The sequence below is a fragment of the Vicugna pacos genome, unplaced genomic scaffold (genome assembly GCF_048564905.1).
Source record: "Vicugna pacos unplaced genomic scaffold, VicPac4 scaffold_147, whole genome shotgun sequence".
Taxonomy (NCBI): domain Eukaryota; kingdom Metazoa; phylum Chordata; class Mammalia; order Artiodactyla; family Camelidae; genus Vicugna; species Vicugna pacos.
Genome location: NW_027328827.1, coordinates 46301 through 63125, shown reverse-complemented (window position 1 = coordinate 63125; position 16825 = coordinate 46301). Strand labels below are relative to the sequence as shown.

The 16825-nt window shown below is 43.5% G+C and overlaps 1 protein-coding gene across 1 annotated transcript; it reads left to right on the top strand.

Annotated features, from left to right (window-relative positions):
- Window positions 1-1452: 1452 nt before the first annotated feature.
- Window positions 1453-15472, top strand: LOC140695124 (trafficking protein particle complex subunit 9-like). Its single transcript, XM_072958025.1, has 2 exons — window positions 1453-1774; window positions 14949-15472. Exons 1-2 carry the CDS (start codon window positions 1727-1729, stop codon window positions 15195-15197), a joined length of 297 nt encoding a protein of 98 aa, XP_072814126.1. The 5' UTR covers window positions 1453-1726; the 3' UTR covers window positions 15198-15472.
- Window positions 15473-16825: the final 1353 nt, after the last annotated feature.

Genomic DNA, 16825 nt, shown 5'->3' with positions numbered 1-16825 from the left:
TGACCTGGGCATAATCCCTGGCTCTGAGGCTGCTGGTCTGACTAGCAGACCTGGGCAGATGCAGTCCTATTGGGGCATCTCGCGATGTGGCCTGGGACACCTGCCATGCTGAGGGCGAGAGGAGGGATCCCCTAAGGGGGTGTCCCTGTGAAGAGTAGAAACGTCCTCCTGCAGGGGAGGAAGAGCCTCTGAGCAGCGGGCCGGATGCACAGGCAAGAGCAGCCTGAGCACGGAGATTTCGGGGACCTGGAAGTCATAAAGTGGCCCGAACAGCCTTGTTCCTGAGAAACTGGAGGGAAAAGATGCTGCAAATGCAGGCTAATTTCAGACCCTGTGGTGGGTCATGAGTGATAGGAAAGAACTGGTCAGGCAGGCACGAAAGAACCCTGTGGTTGTCCCAGTTGGGGCGTCACACCAGAGGGAGGAGCAGAGTTATAGACTTTGTCACTTTTTATCTGTGTGACTTTGAACAATAACACCCCACCTCTCTCTATATATATCTTCATCTGTAAAGTGACAGAGTGACAACTCGTGTCATCAGAAGGCTTAGTTTAGCTCTGATCCTCATTGTCCAGTCCTGTCAGTGCTGCCCTGCAAGGTTCTGCAGTGGGTGCTCTTACCCTGAGATGGGAGGGCGTAGAAGGGCATTGTAGCACCCGAGGGCAGGAAGGGGTTGCTTTAAAAGCAGACATGTAGCCTCCTGCAGCTGCAGACCTACAGGCAGTTTGGTTTATGGTCGTGGAGAGGACTTTGGAGGTCTTAGCGTCGTCTTAAGACTTGTTTTCCCTTGGGGACCTGATTTGCCTTTGCAGATTAATGTTGAAGATTTGGGCTTCTGGCAAAGCTGTTTTCAGAGATGGGTATATATGTAACATATAGTATAAAATGAAAGGTTTTATTTAATATTTGGGACTTTGTAGCTGTAGGGAACAGCTCTGTTGGCCTGGTTTCCACGGAGGACACTAGCAGTCGTCAGAGCGTGCGGGAGGGCAGGCAGCCTGCAGTGCTGCTGCAGGGGTTCTCCCCAGCAGGACGCTCTGCTGAGTTGACTCTTCTCTGAGTTTGGTTGCCAGAGGAGCAGACAGCAAAGTAATGAGTTCTGGTGGGATTGTATAATGACAGGAAGAAAGAGGGAGCCGTAGTTCTTAGGGACTACTACACTCTTTTGGTTCCTGATCCAGTGTGTCCCATTACACAATTGATGAGTTGTGTCTATTCTGGGACTTGATTGAAATAAACGTGCAGCCTGAATATTAAGAGTTATGTTTTATTTGTCAGAAGGACTCGAGCCAGGATGACCGCCTCTCAGAACACTCTGAGGGACTGCTCGCAAGAGTAGGGGAGAAGCTAGGATTATATAGGAGCTTTACAACAAAGACCAGGTAGTCAGAACAATAAAACATTGCTTGTTATCTAAAGAAAGCCAGGTATCTCAAGTTCATGAATTTAATGCTTTTCAATATATGGGAGGAAGCCAACATTTGGGCTGACTGAATATATACTTTAGACAAGCACCTAGCTATCTAGGGCCAGTAATCTGTCCTTTCTTATTCTGAGTCTGCTCAGAGGGCACCGTTGTGAATGGCTGCAGGCCTGTCTTCACTGGGGGGTGGCGGCAGCCGCTGATGACTTGTTTTCAGCATTCTTTGTTTAGTGACATGGTTGCAATATTTTCATTCAATTTGTAGTGTTTTCATTCACAGAAAATTATGGTATTACCCTGATTATGGATAATCTGGAAGCTTGGAATGGAACCGAGATGGAATTACTGCAGGTAACTTCTACTTTAATAAGCCATGTGTATACATGAACACGGAGGAAGCATACAAAAGGATTCGGTGGTGAATGGGAAGGGTTTCTGCACGTTACAGGAGAAGGCAAGGCAGAATTCTTCTTCTTTGTGGGCAGGTATGTGAGTCCAACTTTCCTTTCTGAAGTGCTTTCTGAGAACTGTTTATGGTAATGAACCAACATTGACAAACGGTGACACACATTGCATTTAAGAGCTGGCTGGCTTCAACTTGGGTATTGGACAGGTGGAATTCATAGGCAGTGGTCAGGTGGATGGGACAGAGATGGAGCCCAGGCCTGGGCCCATATTCAGGTTGAAATCGCCATTTACTCACCATAGCGCCTTGGACTTGAATGTAACCTCTCTTAAACTGATGGTGAGTCTGTGAAATGGGCATAATAATATTCGTTACTTCCTGGGCTTGTTGTAAGTTCTGAAGATTATTATAGCACACATGAAGCACTTAACACACTGACACTTAGCAGTGTACACTTTGTTCGACCACCACGCTTGGTGTGTGTCAGAGCCTTAAAGGCAGCATGTGTCTGTTTAGGATGCACTGGTAGCCCCTTGGCTACTTTGTGAATTTGGTGATTTCCTTTAATACTTGTAACTCTGTGTGCCATGGGCAGTTATTTTTATGGACAGATGAGGAATCTCAGGGTAAAAAAGACTGTGTAATTTGCCCAAAGTCAGACCATAATTTTGTGTGCAGGGGCCTCGGTTCAGCATGGGCTCCTGGGCCTTCTGCTCTCTCCGTTCAGCACCAGAGCCAGATGTGGGCTCGGCTGTTTCCCAGCCCAGAATATCCGGCAGGCCACAAGACACACCTGGTCCTGTGCTGCTTGAGCAAAATCTCCGGAGGAGAGGCAGTTACAAAAGGGATAAACATAAAAACAGACGACAGCAAATTGTGATCAGCTCTGAGAAGGAAAGGAACACGTCTGGCCGTGCAGAGCTGGGAGCTTTCCCGTCGGGGCTGCTCTGGGGGCGCTCATCTCAGCTAAACAAGCTGTGCTGCTGCACCAAGGCAGGAAGGCAGGGCGCGTGTGGCCAGGTAGACAGGGCCTCGTTGATCGTACTCATTCCCTATTAAGTGGCAGGTGTCACAGGCACTTAACTAATAAACAGATGTTGGCCAGAATCATCACGCATTTTGCTTGGTAGTTTTATTGGCGCCAACTTTGAGAGGAGGTCATTGAAGCTGGGGAGTTTGCTGCATGCCCGTGATTACCATGGAAATACCCCCACTGGTCTTTCAACCTAGACTGGTGTGGCTGTCATGTCCCAGCCCTGTGAATGGCATCGTGCAGCTTCTCCCAAGTGGCCCAAATGACTGACATTGATATGCTTAATTCGTAGGAGATGGTATGTGGCAATAAGAGAAAAAGGTAGTAAGAAATTGGAAAACTAGAAAATAACCAATCCTTCCCCTGCTGGGGGACCGTACCCTGTGTCTCTCACCCCACTCACTGCCTGTCACCTCCTCCCTGCCGACTCCGTGTTCAGAAGCCACTCTGAGCCTTTGAAGAACATTTTGCCTCATGACACTGTTGACTAGGACCTGCGACCTCTCTGTCCCTGGTTAACTCTCTCTTCAAAGCCATTTAAATTTCTTGCAGGCTCCTCCACTCAAATGTAAGAATAGCCCCTTTAAACTTCTTGATGCAGCTCCTTAATGAAGATCTTGGGAAGGAAACCTAGCCAAAACCTGGGAGGTATTCACAGAGTGAATGTAACCTGAGCATTTTTTGACGTTCAGATTCAGAGCGGTGGGAGACACAGGAAGGCCTTTTTAAGTTAGAAAGTGGAAAGAGAAAGGACTCAGGATGTTTGAGACTGAAACATCTCGGTCCCAGCCAGCAAGGCACCTGCGTTCAGGATGGTGTGTGGGGAGTGCAGAGTTCTCAAAAAGAAAGAAGTGGTGGGATGGCAGGGAGGACATTTAGGTAATTAACTGGGGGAGGAAAAAGTTGGCTGAACAATCCATGGTTGAACAAGAGGATTGTGACATGATGTGCTTGTATTTTGGAGAGAAGGGTTTTGTGGAGCCAGGCCTAAGGAGAAATCTCTCTGACTGGGGAGTCAGCACAACAAAAAAACACACAGAACCAGGCAGACCCCATGGCCCCTGATGGGGGAGAGGCTGCCCACCAATTGGAGACCTGGAGGCTGCTTCTGTCCCTTAGCTGGGGCCTCAGACCTCACTTCACATCCCAGTCCTGTTGATACAAGAAAAAATATGTGGGGCATGAGAAGGGCTGTGTCCCAGGCTTCCGTTGAGCCCCTGGGATGTGCCCCACCAGATTTTGTTCCTTGGCTTCATGCAGTAAAGAATTCAAGAACAAGCCAGTGTTGAGTAAAGGTAGATTTATTCAGAGAGATACATTGACAGGCATGAGAAACGTCACGAAGTATGGGGGTTTGATGCTCAGATTAAAAGTATGCACACACTCCACAGAAATAGTGTGGGCCTTCTCCGAAGAGGTAGAGAGAGGGGTTCCTGGGATGTGGCTCTGTGTTGCTCCTTTTCTTGGGCTTCGTGGTTTCATATGCTAATAAGTAGAAGGACCAGCCTTAGGGCAAGGGGCTGGGATTCCAGGGAGTTGGCCATTTTCCACCCTTTGACCTTTTGTGGCTAGCCTTGTGACTGCCATGGTGCCTGGGGCCATGTTATTCACCATGTTACTATTACAATGGGTGTATAATGAAGCTCAGGATCTACTAGAAGTTAAATCTCTTCATCCTGAGCCTCAAGACCTATTGGGGGTTGAATTCTTCACCATTTTGATGTTAATTGCTGTGGTCTTTCTTGAATGGCTTGCTCTGCCCCCTTCCATCCTGTCTCACTGTGATGACACAGAGAGAGCAAAGGCCGGGCCCTGCGTGTGTTCCTGCATTTAACAGCGGGAGATGTGGGGTGGGCTGAGGATGACTCTGAGTGGTGAGAAATATGTTTCAGATTTTCCCACATGAGACATGGGGACCTGCCAGCAGCCATCGCAGATTTATCTCACGGGCATTATCGCTTGTGTTGTTACGGAAACAACAGGCCAGCCAAGAAATAAGCAGCACTCAGAGGGTGGGAGTACTGAGATTTATTATGCCAGCGGGCTCAGAGGGGCTTCTGTTCCCAAGCCCTGAGCACATCCAAGACGTGCACATGAGGTTTTATAGGGTTAATTACAAGTATGGGGCTTTTAGCCAATAAGGCTCAAACAACAAAAAGCAAGGAATCAGTACACTGAAGCTTATCAATTTGGAACAGATCACGTTACTGACAATTGTTGACCTTGGATTTACGAGTTAGCTTGTTAGCCCAGTAAACTGACACTGAACTTCAGATTTACGAGTTAGCCCAGCAAAACTTAGATCAGTAAACCGACACTTATCACACTTAGATTTGTGACTTAGCTTGTTAGCCCAGCTGGGGTTTTTGTTCACAGTGTCACTCATCTTTTCTATTTTCCTTTTATTTTTAAAGTATTTAATCCAAATTTAATATCAGGATTTTTTTGGAAAGAAATTTCTCTTTTTCTTTTCTTTGGGGCTCTTTTGGGGGGTAGGTAATTAGGTATATTTATCTGTTAGTGGAGGCCCTGGGGCTTGAACCCAGGACCCTGTGCACACTAAGCACACGCTCTACCACCTGCCCCATCATCTTTTTCTTTTTGCTTTAGCTGCCAAGAATCTTACAGCTGAATTTCTAGTCGGCCTTTAACACTTGCCCTGACTTCATGGAATCCATTTTTATGAGTTTAGCTCCCCCTGGTTTCATTTAAGTATTGAATCTCCATTTTCTCTTCACTCTCAGTTTTGCCTTTTTGTTGTTATGGTTGTTAAGCTGTGTTTAAAAAATTGTTTAATTTCTCTTTTAGCAGGAGGCTGAAGTAAATAAATATGTAAACAAACATCACACTTAAATGCTTTTATATCTTCTAAGCTGTTTAGTAGTTAATTAAAAACCAAATTGAATATTAAAGGGATAACATTTTTAAATTATTTTTTAATTTTTTATAAATACATAGCCGATTTAAAATATATGTTTCAGGTGTACAATAGATGCTCCATTTATAGTTACTGTAAAACATTGTCTGTATTCCCTGTGTTGTAAGATACATCCCTCTAGAGTGTTTACATTACATGTTGCAGTTTGTATAAGAAATTTGGGTAACGCAGAGTCTGGGACGTGGCTGTGGCTGACCCAGGTTCACGCAAACCCTGCCTGTCAAAGCTCAGGCCTTCACTCCTGTCTGCAGGGGAGCGAGTGGAGGCAGCTCTCATCAGCGCTGGCACCACACTCTGAGTGGCAGTGACAGCAGTGACTGTGTGTGGACGTGAAAATTGTTGTTCCAAGAGTTTTACATGCTTTTCTGCATTTAATAATTAAAGCCCTCCTGTGAGGAAGGGTTTTAAGTTTTTAATGAATAATACATTTTATTTTGATATTGATAGACTTCAAAACTCCGGAAAATTTACAGGAGTAGTACAATAAATGCTTAGATACAGTTCACCTTAAAGGGCACTATTTGCCCTTTTGTGACGGGCTTATTTTAGCATAAATTTTCAAAGTTCATTCATATTGTAACCTGAATCAGTACATTATTCTTTTTGTTTGATAATATCCTTTTCCTTTTTTTTCGTTTTTGGTCTATTTAAAAATATTTTCATTGAAGTCTAGTCAGTTTATAGTGTTGCGTCAGTTTCTTGTGTACAGCAAAAAACTTCAGTTAAATAGGAACATACCTGCATTCATTTTCATATTCTTTTTAAACATAAGTTACTATAAGTTATTAAATATATTCTCCTGTGCTATACAGTATATACTTGCTGTTTATTGTATACATACTCAGCATCTGCAAATCTTGAACTCCCAATTTATTCATTCCACACCCTCTCCCCTCTGGTAACCATAGTTTGGTTTCTATGTCTCTGTGTCTGTTTCTGTTCTGTAGATAAGTTTATCTTTTTGTTCCTTTGTTTTTGTTTTTTTTGTTGTTGTTGTTTTAGATTCCACATGTGAGCGATCTCATATGGTATTTTTCTTTCTCTTTCTGGCCTATTTCACTTAGAATGTCATTCTCCTGGTCCATTCATATTGCTGCAAATGGCATTATTTTATTATTATTTTATTGCTGAATAGTAGTCTATTGGACATATATACTACAACCTCTTTATCCAGTCGTCTGTCAGTGGACATTTAGGTTGTTTCCATGTCTTGATATTGTAAATAATGCTGCTGTGAACATTGGGGTGAAAGTGTCTTTTTGAATTACGTTTCCTTTCGGATATATGCCCTGGAGTGGGATTGCTGTGTCATCTGGGCCCCCAAGGTTTTGTCTTTTGAGGAACCTCTATACAGTTTTCCACAATGGCTCCACCAAACTGCATTCCCACCACAGTGTAGGAGTGTTCCCAATTCTCCACAGCCTCTCCAGCATTTAGTGTCTATGAACTTCTGAATGATGGCTATTCTGACTGGTGAAAGGTGATACTTGTTTGCAGTTTTGATTTGCATTTCTCTGATAATGATATTGAGCATTTTTTCATGTGCCTATTGGCCATTTGTATGTCTTCATTGGAGAAATGTTTCTTTAGGTCTTCTGCCCATTTTTGGATTGAATTGTTTGTTTTTCTTTTTTATCAAGTGTAAAAGCTGTTTACATATTCTGGGAATTAAGCCCTTGTCACTTTCATTTAATGCAACTATTTTCTCCCACTCCATAGGTTGTCTTTTTGCTTTAATTTTTGTTTTCTTTTCTGTGCAAAAGCTTGTAAGTTTAATTAGAACCCACTTGTATATTTTTGCTTGTATTTCTATTGCTTGAGTAGACTGCTCTTGGAAAATATTGTTGAGATATATGTCAGATGTTTTGCCTATGTCTTCTTCTAAGAGGTTTATAGTGTCTTGTCTACAATTTTAAGTCTTTAAGCCATTTTGAATTCATTTTTTTGTATGTTGTGAGGGGGTAGTCTAACTTCATTGATTTACATGCAGCTGTGCAGTTTTCCCTGCACCATTTGCTGAAGAGGCTGTCTTTGCTCAATTGTATGTTCTCACCTCCTTTGTCAAAGATTCAATTACCAAAAGTTTGTGGGACTATTCTTGGTAATTTTGTTTATCCATTCATTGATGGATGGATATTTTTAGTGACTTTTAGCTACTCTGAATGATACTGCTATGAATATTGATGTGCAAGTTTTTGTGAGAATACATTTCCATTCTGTTGGCTGTACAGTTGGCCCACCATATCTGTAGTTTCCACTTCATGGATCCAGATGGCTGATTGCAAAGGGACTTGATCATCCTTGGATTATGGTATCCAGGGTGGGGGGTTCCTGAAACCAACCCCCCGAGGACACTGAAGGATGACTCTACATGTAGGAGTGGAATTGCTCAGCCACATAACTCTAACCTTTTGAGGAAACATCGGGCTCTTCCAAAGAAGCTGCACCATTGCCCCTTTCCAACGGCTGCATATTGAGGGTATCCATTTCTCTGCCTCCTGACTGACACTTGTTATTGTCCATGTTTTGATTATAACCATCCTAGTGAGTTTAAAATGAGATCTCATTTTGATTTTGATTTCACTAGTGATGCTGACCATCTTTTCAGATGCTTATTGGCCAATTGTGTATCTATTTAAATCCTTGGCAAATTAAAAAATTGGGTCGATTTTCTTTGTATTGTTCAGTTGTAAGCATTTGTTTTATATCCTGGATACTAGTCTCTTATTAGATATATGCTTTGCAAGATTTTTCTCCTATTCTGCAGATTGTCATTTCACTTTAATTTTTTTAAACATTAAAACAATTTCTTTATAGGGGAGGTAATTAGATTTATTCATTTTGTTTTTCTTCCTTAGCACGCACTCTATCATTTGAGCTACCCCTTTCCCCTTTCATTTCACACTCTTGATGTTGTCCTTTGTAACAAATGATTTTAATTTGATGAAGTCCATTTTATCTATTTTGTTTTATCACTTGTGCTCTTGGTATTGTATCTAGGAAGCCATAGCCTATCCTATGACCACAAAGATTCATACTATGTCTTCTTTTAGAAAGTTCATATATTTACTTTTTACGTTTCTGTCTGTGATCCATTTTGAATTAATATTTGTTATATAAAATACGGGGTCCAGATTCCAGATTCATTCTTTTGCCTTCAGACACCCAGGTGTCTCTGCTCCATTTGTTGGATAGACTATACTTTCAATGGAGTGTTGTTGGCACATTTCTGGAAAACTGACTGTAAATGTAAGTTTCCCCCCAGGATTTTTTATTGTGTCTCATAGATTTCTGCATCCAAACTTATGACAGAAGCATAATGACTTGAGTGCTATAGATTTGCTGTAACCTTTGAGTGAGTCCTCCAAATTTGCTCTTCTTTTTCAAGATTGTTTTGGCTGACCTGGGTCCCTTGCTTTCAATATGAATTTTGGGATCAGTTTTTCAATTTTTGCAAAGAAGTCAGCTGGAATTTTGATAGGGATTCCATTAAATATGTAGATTACTTTGGGAAGTCTTAACATTTTTAACAATATTTTCTACCATTGCATGATCATGGGATGCCTTCCATATATGAAGATATTTTAAAATTTTTTTGGTGATACTTCAAAATATTCAATGTACAAATCTTGTAAACTTTTGTTAAATGTATCTCTCATTTTATTTTTTATGCAGTTGTAAATGGAACGGCTTAGCTTCATAAGGGTGGGACTATATATATCAATTTATTTATTTCTAGGATTCCTACATAGCAAATACACTAGGTTTATATTTGCTACATTGATCTATCCACAATTCTTCCCACCCCCGTGTCATAAGAAACCAAGACCCAGCTTAAGCCATCTGAACACCTATGTGGAAGTGAGAAATGAGACCTTTGGGTGGGGTTTGTGTAGATGATACTGAGATCTTATTCAGGATGGCTTCATCTTAATTTCTTTTAAACAATCCTTTCAGAGTACATAGTCAGATACATTAGGAAAATGCTGTTTTGATGTGCGGAGGAGCTAAGACTATAATTTTCAAGTAATTTCTAGTGAGAGTGTTGTACTTGAAACATAATTTGCATCAATCTTTGAAGATTTATGTTTCAGGAGCTTTGAGTAAATAATACCTGTCTTTATTCAATAACTACAACTAAATGCTCAAGCAACATGTAAGAGTTTGAGCAAACTGCTCCCGCCCCGTAGTGCTGGTTGGTTGCAGCTGTAACTGGAGTCAGCGCTTACCTCGCCCAGTACACTTGTGCTGATCTGCTCAAAACAGTTCGTCCAACAGTTTGTCGGTAGCCTTTTAGACAAAGCCATAAAGCATTGATTTAAGGTTGCTGGAATGTAATCTATTCTTATTAATATTAAGTAAGCACATATTGAGTACTTACTGTATGTTGGGAATTGTCCCTCAGCCTCACATGAATATTACTTCTAATAAAACCTCTCATATTTCCCTGTTATTTGCACTTTACAGATAAGGAGACTGAGGATTAGGTCTTCTCTCTTTTGGGGGGAGCTCATTATCAATGATGGGAAGTTGTAAGGAAAAAGATATTGATTCATCCAGAGAAAATATTTTTCTGAGATTCAGTATTGAAGAAGGTAACCACTGAAGAGGGTGATCATTGTTTGAGTGAGACGAGCCCCGGGTTGTACGGAGTCAGCATCCCTGTCCTGGACGCTGCACGTGTAGAGCTGCGTGGTGGGTGAGGCAGCGCGGCCGCGCAGGGAAAGCAGATGCCGGGCCGTTGGGCTGTGCTCAGGCCCGGTGGGGCTTTCTCCTAAGAGCAGTGGACCGTCATTGACAGATTTTAAGTAGGCTAGTGCGATGCTCTCGTAGATCACTTTTGTCTTGTAGAATGCTTAGAAACATTTAGAAGGCTCGGCAGGAGGTGATGTGATGAGTCAGAGTAGGGTGGCTGCGAGGTGTAGCAGTGTTCAATTTTCAAGTGATTTTCAGTCCCAGGTTTGTGGCTCAGTAGCCGTGTCACTTTGGATGACACACCCAAGGAAGTGAAACAATTTATCTAATCAATAGAAGCAGTGATGTACCGAACTCCCAGGACTGCTGTGTAGATCCAGTGAGATAACGTGTGCACAGTGTGCAGCATGGTCCCCAGCACAGAGTCAGTGCTGAGGGAGTACCAGTGAGTACCTGGTAGGACAGGTGTGGGTGGTGGATCTTGTTGACTGAGGAAATTTGTCCCTGAAGGAGGGGTCTTGTCACATCTGTGAGTGATTGGCCTGAGCTGGGGAGGCAGGGAGACCTTGCCCCCGACCAAGGGCCCTGGGCAGGATGGCTATGGGAGGAACACCGTGAAGTTAGCTCTTTGCAGGTGGAGTTGGAGGTGCCCTTGAGACATCTAAGTGCAGTGTCACAATCACAGAAGTGGTCTGGTCCCGGGCTGTGCATTTTCCTGCTGAGATATTGATCTCTGAACGCGAAGACATACTTTACAGGACAAGTGAATAGTAGTATCATCTCTCATCAAAGCTCACATCTCTTTATTCATCACTCACTTTGCTAATTGGGTACTTACAGAACACACTTCACTGTCCTCCCCTGGGCTCAGGCTCCACAGAAAAGAGCTGGTGAGTCTCCCTCTTTTCCAGAAGAAGACACACTTAGCTGGTAGACTTCTATACCTCGCCAGACTTAGAATTTTAGGTTGTTGATTTAATTCTATTTTCTGTTGGTCATCTCCTGACAGGAGAGACGTTTTACCTCATGGTCAGGTTTCAATTAGCTGTTACTGAGAATTGCTGGTCTGATCCATAGTGTATTTATTCTATTAACTTTGTAGAGTACTTATCATTTTTCTGTCTTTGCTCTTTAATTTTGTTTGCCCCTTCAATTTTCTATCTTATTTGGGACCTTATTTTATTTTTTAATTAAAAAATGTCTATTAGCAGTTAACAAAACAAAAGCAAAGAAAAAATGCACATGACAGCTAAATTTAGAAAATATCTTGTGTGTTTTCTGTCTCAGCAATGGAGGGTTCTAGAAACTCGTGAAAAGCTTCATTACATAAGTTCCTTTAAATTCTGATTAAGAAATAAAACCTTCCTTCCTCATCTTTCAAGCTGCACAGCTAATTGTCAAGAAAGTGAGGGGAAATTCTCAGAAGCCAAGACAAACCAGAAAGCAGGGATTCTGGGAGATACGTGAGCCTTAGAAGCCCTGGGGTGCCGGTTGGCTCCTGAACTGAGTTTCAGTTGCCCTGGCAGGAGGGCAGGAGGTGAGCCTGTGGCCTCTCACACTGGGAGTTGGATGGCTGTTCTTATATAAGGCCAAGCACATCCTGAGAATCCTGCTTTATAAAAGGTTGAATTAGAAAGAAAAGAATAAAAGCATTCCTCAAGGCAAGGAAGTAAGGAAAGTAAAATTTTTTGGAAGCGGGAAAAAATAACATATCCAAAGTAAGGATTTAGTTTAAAGCTGTTCTGGCATGAGAGTGACCACAAACCCATGGCAGAAAATCTCAGCTCCTCCCGGAAAGAGAAGGTGTGTTTTGAATGAATCAGTGGACAGCCATTCTGAAAAAGGCCTCCAGAGTCTTCTGGATCAAGATACTGGACTCAAACACCTCCCTTCCATGGTCTCATTTAAATAACCAGAAAGGTTTTAAAGGAAAGAAGCCATAATCATAGTTCTATTTATTGACATTACTTTATGCTAGGAATTCAAAGGTGACTATGGAGTTGTCTCCTCTTTTATGGACCTTACTTTCTATTTGACATAGTTGGGGAACTTGGTGGAGGGTGGTGTTAGTATGTTGCAATTAACCAGGAGAGGAGTTTAAGAAAGCAGTGAAGGGTTGGTGACATTTTTCGCTGAGGACAGTCCTGTTCAGTTGGCTTGTAATTACAGGCTCGTTGAGTTGTCACCGGAGGGAATTAATCTTAAGGAATTTGGACTTAACTCAGGCCTCTTCAGAATGGACAAGTGAACCTGGAGAAAGACAGTCAAATCTGTGCAGACATTGAAGTTCACTTCAACATGTGGTATCCATGAGCCAAAGATAGGACTAGTAGGCAGCACTTCTTGAGGACAGAGGAGTGGTTTTTAAGGTTCTTCAAGAATGAATCCCAAGGTACCGGGATGGCCAGTTGTCAAACTGTGACTTTGCTCTTTGGACGGTGTATCCACCAAGGGTATTGGCCGTTTATAAGTTTCCATTTCTCCTTAATACATGTCAGGTTATGAGGACGTGGGCATAAACGTTTCACACCTTGTCAAGGTGACTTTGGGTACCTGCCTAGAATCATGGGCACAGTTGCGGCTGCGTCATACATCTTGCCGCACATCCCGCTCCCCGGCTCCGTGATCACGGCAGAGTGGTTCCTTATTGAGCTGTCCATCTCCTCTGTGACATCGTAACCAAACAAAAGATTGGAGAGTATTAGCTTGGCTTTTTTCTTTTCTAACATTCCCTTCAAATTATGATGACTGATAGTGGACCCAATTACGTTTGCAGATGATTTACAAGTAGGGCTGTCAGTACAAACCTTGTAATCCCCGCTGTGTGATCTAGAGAAGAAAGTTACACTCTTTCCAAATTGTTTTGATGCACTTATGTGGGAAAATGATGTATGTTTGAATATGTATTTCCTCTCTTAATCATCATGGCTAGAGATGAATATTTGTAGACATGGAATGAGTACTCTGTATTTGAACTGTATGGTCCCCTAAATTCTCCCCAGCTTTTTAAAGTCATCACTGGAGTGCTACCTCCAGAGTGCCGCAAAGCATCCAACACTGCCTGCTCTTCGGACACTGTAAGTTTCCAAGTTGGAGAAGGCTGCTGGCTGGTGAGGCATTCTCTCGCACATCTCTGGTTGGGTGATGTGAGCTGAGAACACAAGAATTGGCAGACAGTAATTAACCACGATCACGTCCATTTCTGGAACACTCATGGAGGATTTTACACCTATGCTAGTGGAATACGTTATTTCATTTAGTTTTCCCAAAAATCATAATTAGATTTTATCACCTGTATTAAAAAGGAAACTGTCAAAGCGAGTGACGTGCAGACTTTGGACTGGAACACGGGTCTTTCTGATCCCTGTCTCTGTTCCCTCCCCGGCCTATCCTTGCAAATGACCAGGAGACTCTTCCTCAGTCTTGAGTTTCCCTCTGATGTTACCGCTCTCTTTGTTTCTAAGAGAGGAAAACAAGTCTAAACTTACTTTCCAGTTGGAAATGGAATGGAGAGTTAACGTTGGAAGCCGGGAGAATCTGTCCTGTGATGAAGTGGTCTCCGAGCCACTTCCACTGGGATGTCACATCACTGTCTGGGCCCCTTGCTCAGCCTGTGCACAGGTGACAGCGCAGTTGTGCCGAGCAGTCCTCCCGGACAGGGCAGTGGGTTGGAAATGAGTTTGGGGATTTGGTTTCATTACACAAGTTCCTGAGGGCCTTGACCTGGCACTTCGAGTGGGAGCATTCCCTGTCCCACAGACTGTGCTCTGGGCCCGTGCAGACCTGACGTGGCCTCAGCCTGAGTCTCAGGGCCCGTGGTGATGAGGAGCATTTTAGCCCAGGGTCTGCCGGAGGCTCTGAGACTACTGGGCTGTGGGACTTTGTCCAGGATGATAATAATTCCTCCCCGAGTTTCAGATTTCCTTGCCTGTGAGCCGGGGTAGTAGTTGTTTCTGAGATGATTGTAATGATTCAGTAATGGGCGCAGCGTGTGCTGACAGGTAGCTGGGTGCTTTAGGAGCAGAAGTCGCAGTCACTCTGTCAGCCTCTCCCTGTGCGCTCTGTGCTTTGAGAAGTTGTGTGTTTGGTGAAAGTCCCGCCCAGACCCTAGGGTCTAGATGAACTGTTGTTCCTTTACTTTCCCTTCCTTTTCCTCTTTCCCTTCTCTGTGTCCCATGTTTAGGTAGCAGATTCCTCTATTTCAGGGAATACGGGCTTTTCTAGTAAAGGGACAGGTGGAATGCGGAGAGGTGGGGCCCAGAGGGGGTCTGGAGTGTCTGCACAGTGCTGCTTCCCTGCGTTTCTGCATACGGTCCCATCAGTGCACTAAGTCAGCCTTCCTCTTCCTTCCTGTGTCATCGGGTCTCTGTTTTAAGGGAAAACCATTTTTATGGGTCTTTTTTCACTTACGTGTTTCATTCAGATGCTTGTTGCTTTTCTCCCTGTGCTTCAGCGTTCCGAGGAGAAAATTCAGCCGTGCAGCATCCTCTCCGAGCTCTACGAGTTGATCGGCTTCCACTGCAAGTCCACCTTCTTCAAGCGGGTGGCCCCCGTGCGGCACGCGGCCCCCGGCATCCCGGAGCCTGGCGGGAAGGCCTGCTCCCGACTCCTCCTGCAGACGCTTCCTGGCTACAGTCTGTCACTGGACTTGCAGGACTTCAGCAAATGTGTTGGAACTAAAACATTGCTTCAGCCCCATTAACCATGCCTGGTTTGGGCCCTGCTGTCCTGCCTCATCAGGGTGAATCTTGATTCATTTAGAACAGGGCTCAGCAGACTTTTCCTTTCAAGGGCTTGGGGGTAAATATTTCAGGGTCTGAAAACCTCCTGATCTCTGGTGCAGCTGCTCAGCTCTACTGTTCAGATGCCAGAACAGCCAGATAGTCCACACACCCATAGAGCTTTATTAACAGCGGTGGCTGGGGCTGGATTGGGTGTATGAACTGCAGTTTGCCCCCACAGCCTCCTCAATATTGACACCTGCACCAGAGTGTACATTTGTGACAATGGGTGAACCTACACTGACATGTCATCATCACCCATAGCCCATAGTTGACACTAGGATTTACACATTGTGTTGTGCACTCTGTGGGTTTGGACAGATGTACAATGACATGTATCCACCATCACAGCATCATACAGAGTCGTCTGTCTTAGTGACCTTAAAATGCTCCATGCTGCACCTCATTCATTGCTCTTTCCCCTCTAGCCTCTGGCAGCCACTGATCTTTCAGTCTCTGTGTTTTTCCCTTTCCCAGAACACCATACAGTTGGAATCAGACAGTTGCTGAAACTTCCCAGATTGGCTTCTTTCACTTGGTAATATGCATTTAAGGTTCCTCCATGTCTTTCCATTCCTTGATAACTCATTTCATTTTAGCACCAAATAATAGTCCATTTTCTGGCGGGACCACAGTTTATTTATCCATTCACCTACTGAAGAAGAGCTTAGTTGCTTCTGAATCCTGTTGAGTATGAATAAAGCTGCTATTAACATCTGTATGCAGATTTGTGTGTGAACATAAGTTTCCATTTCATCGAGTAAACACCAAGGAGCACAGTTGCCGGATCATATGTTAGAATTACGTCTAGCTCTGTAAAAAATTGCCAGACCGTCTTCCAAAGTACCTGGGCCATTTTTCATTCCCACCAACAATGCATTATAATTTCTGGTGCTCCACATCCTCACCAGCATTCGGTGCTGTCAGTGTTCTGCATTTTGGCAGTTCTGACAGGTGTGCAGTGGTATCTCGCTGTTTCAGTCTGCATCCCCTTGATGACAGGTGCTGTGGAGTATCTTTCCAAAGGCTTCTTTGGCATCCAGATTTCTTCTTTGATGAGGTGTGTGTTCAGGCATTTTGCTCATTTTTAATCAGGTTATTCATCCTTCTTGTTGAGTGTAAAGAAATTTTGGTATATTCTGGATTTCAGCCCTTTATCAGTGTGTCCCTGCCCTTCACCTTCAGTGCCAGAGTTGTCCTTTGGGTCTCAGTGGAGTGTCAGATCTTCAAAGAGATTCCCTGTCTTCCCTCAGCCTAAATACTGTCCTTGTATTTTTCACTTTCATTGACTCATTTTGTTCTTTTTAAATAGCATTTCCCATAATTTGTAAGTATATTAAAGAGAAAAGGGCAATGATTGAACACCGCCTGCCCCACCAGGCTGTGTGCCCTGTGAGAGCAGAGGCCCTGTCCCCACTCACCGTTTCCCATGACAGCACATGGCACATGTCCATGTAAAAGTGTGTAACGTGGGGCCAAACCTGATGAGCAGCTATGACGACATGTGTTGTCTACCATTTATTGAGTAGACTTTGTTTCTGATCTTAAT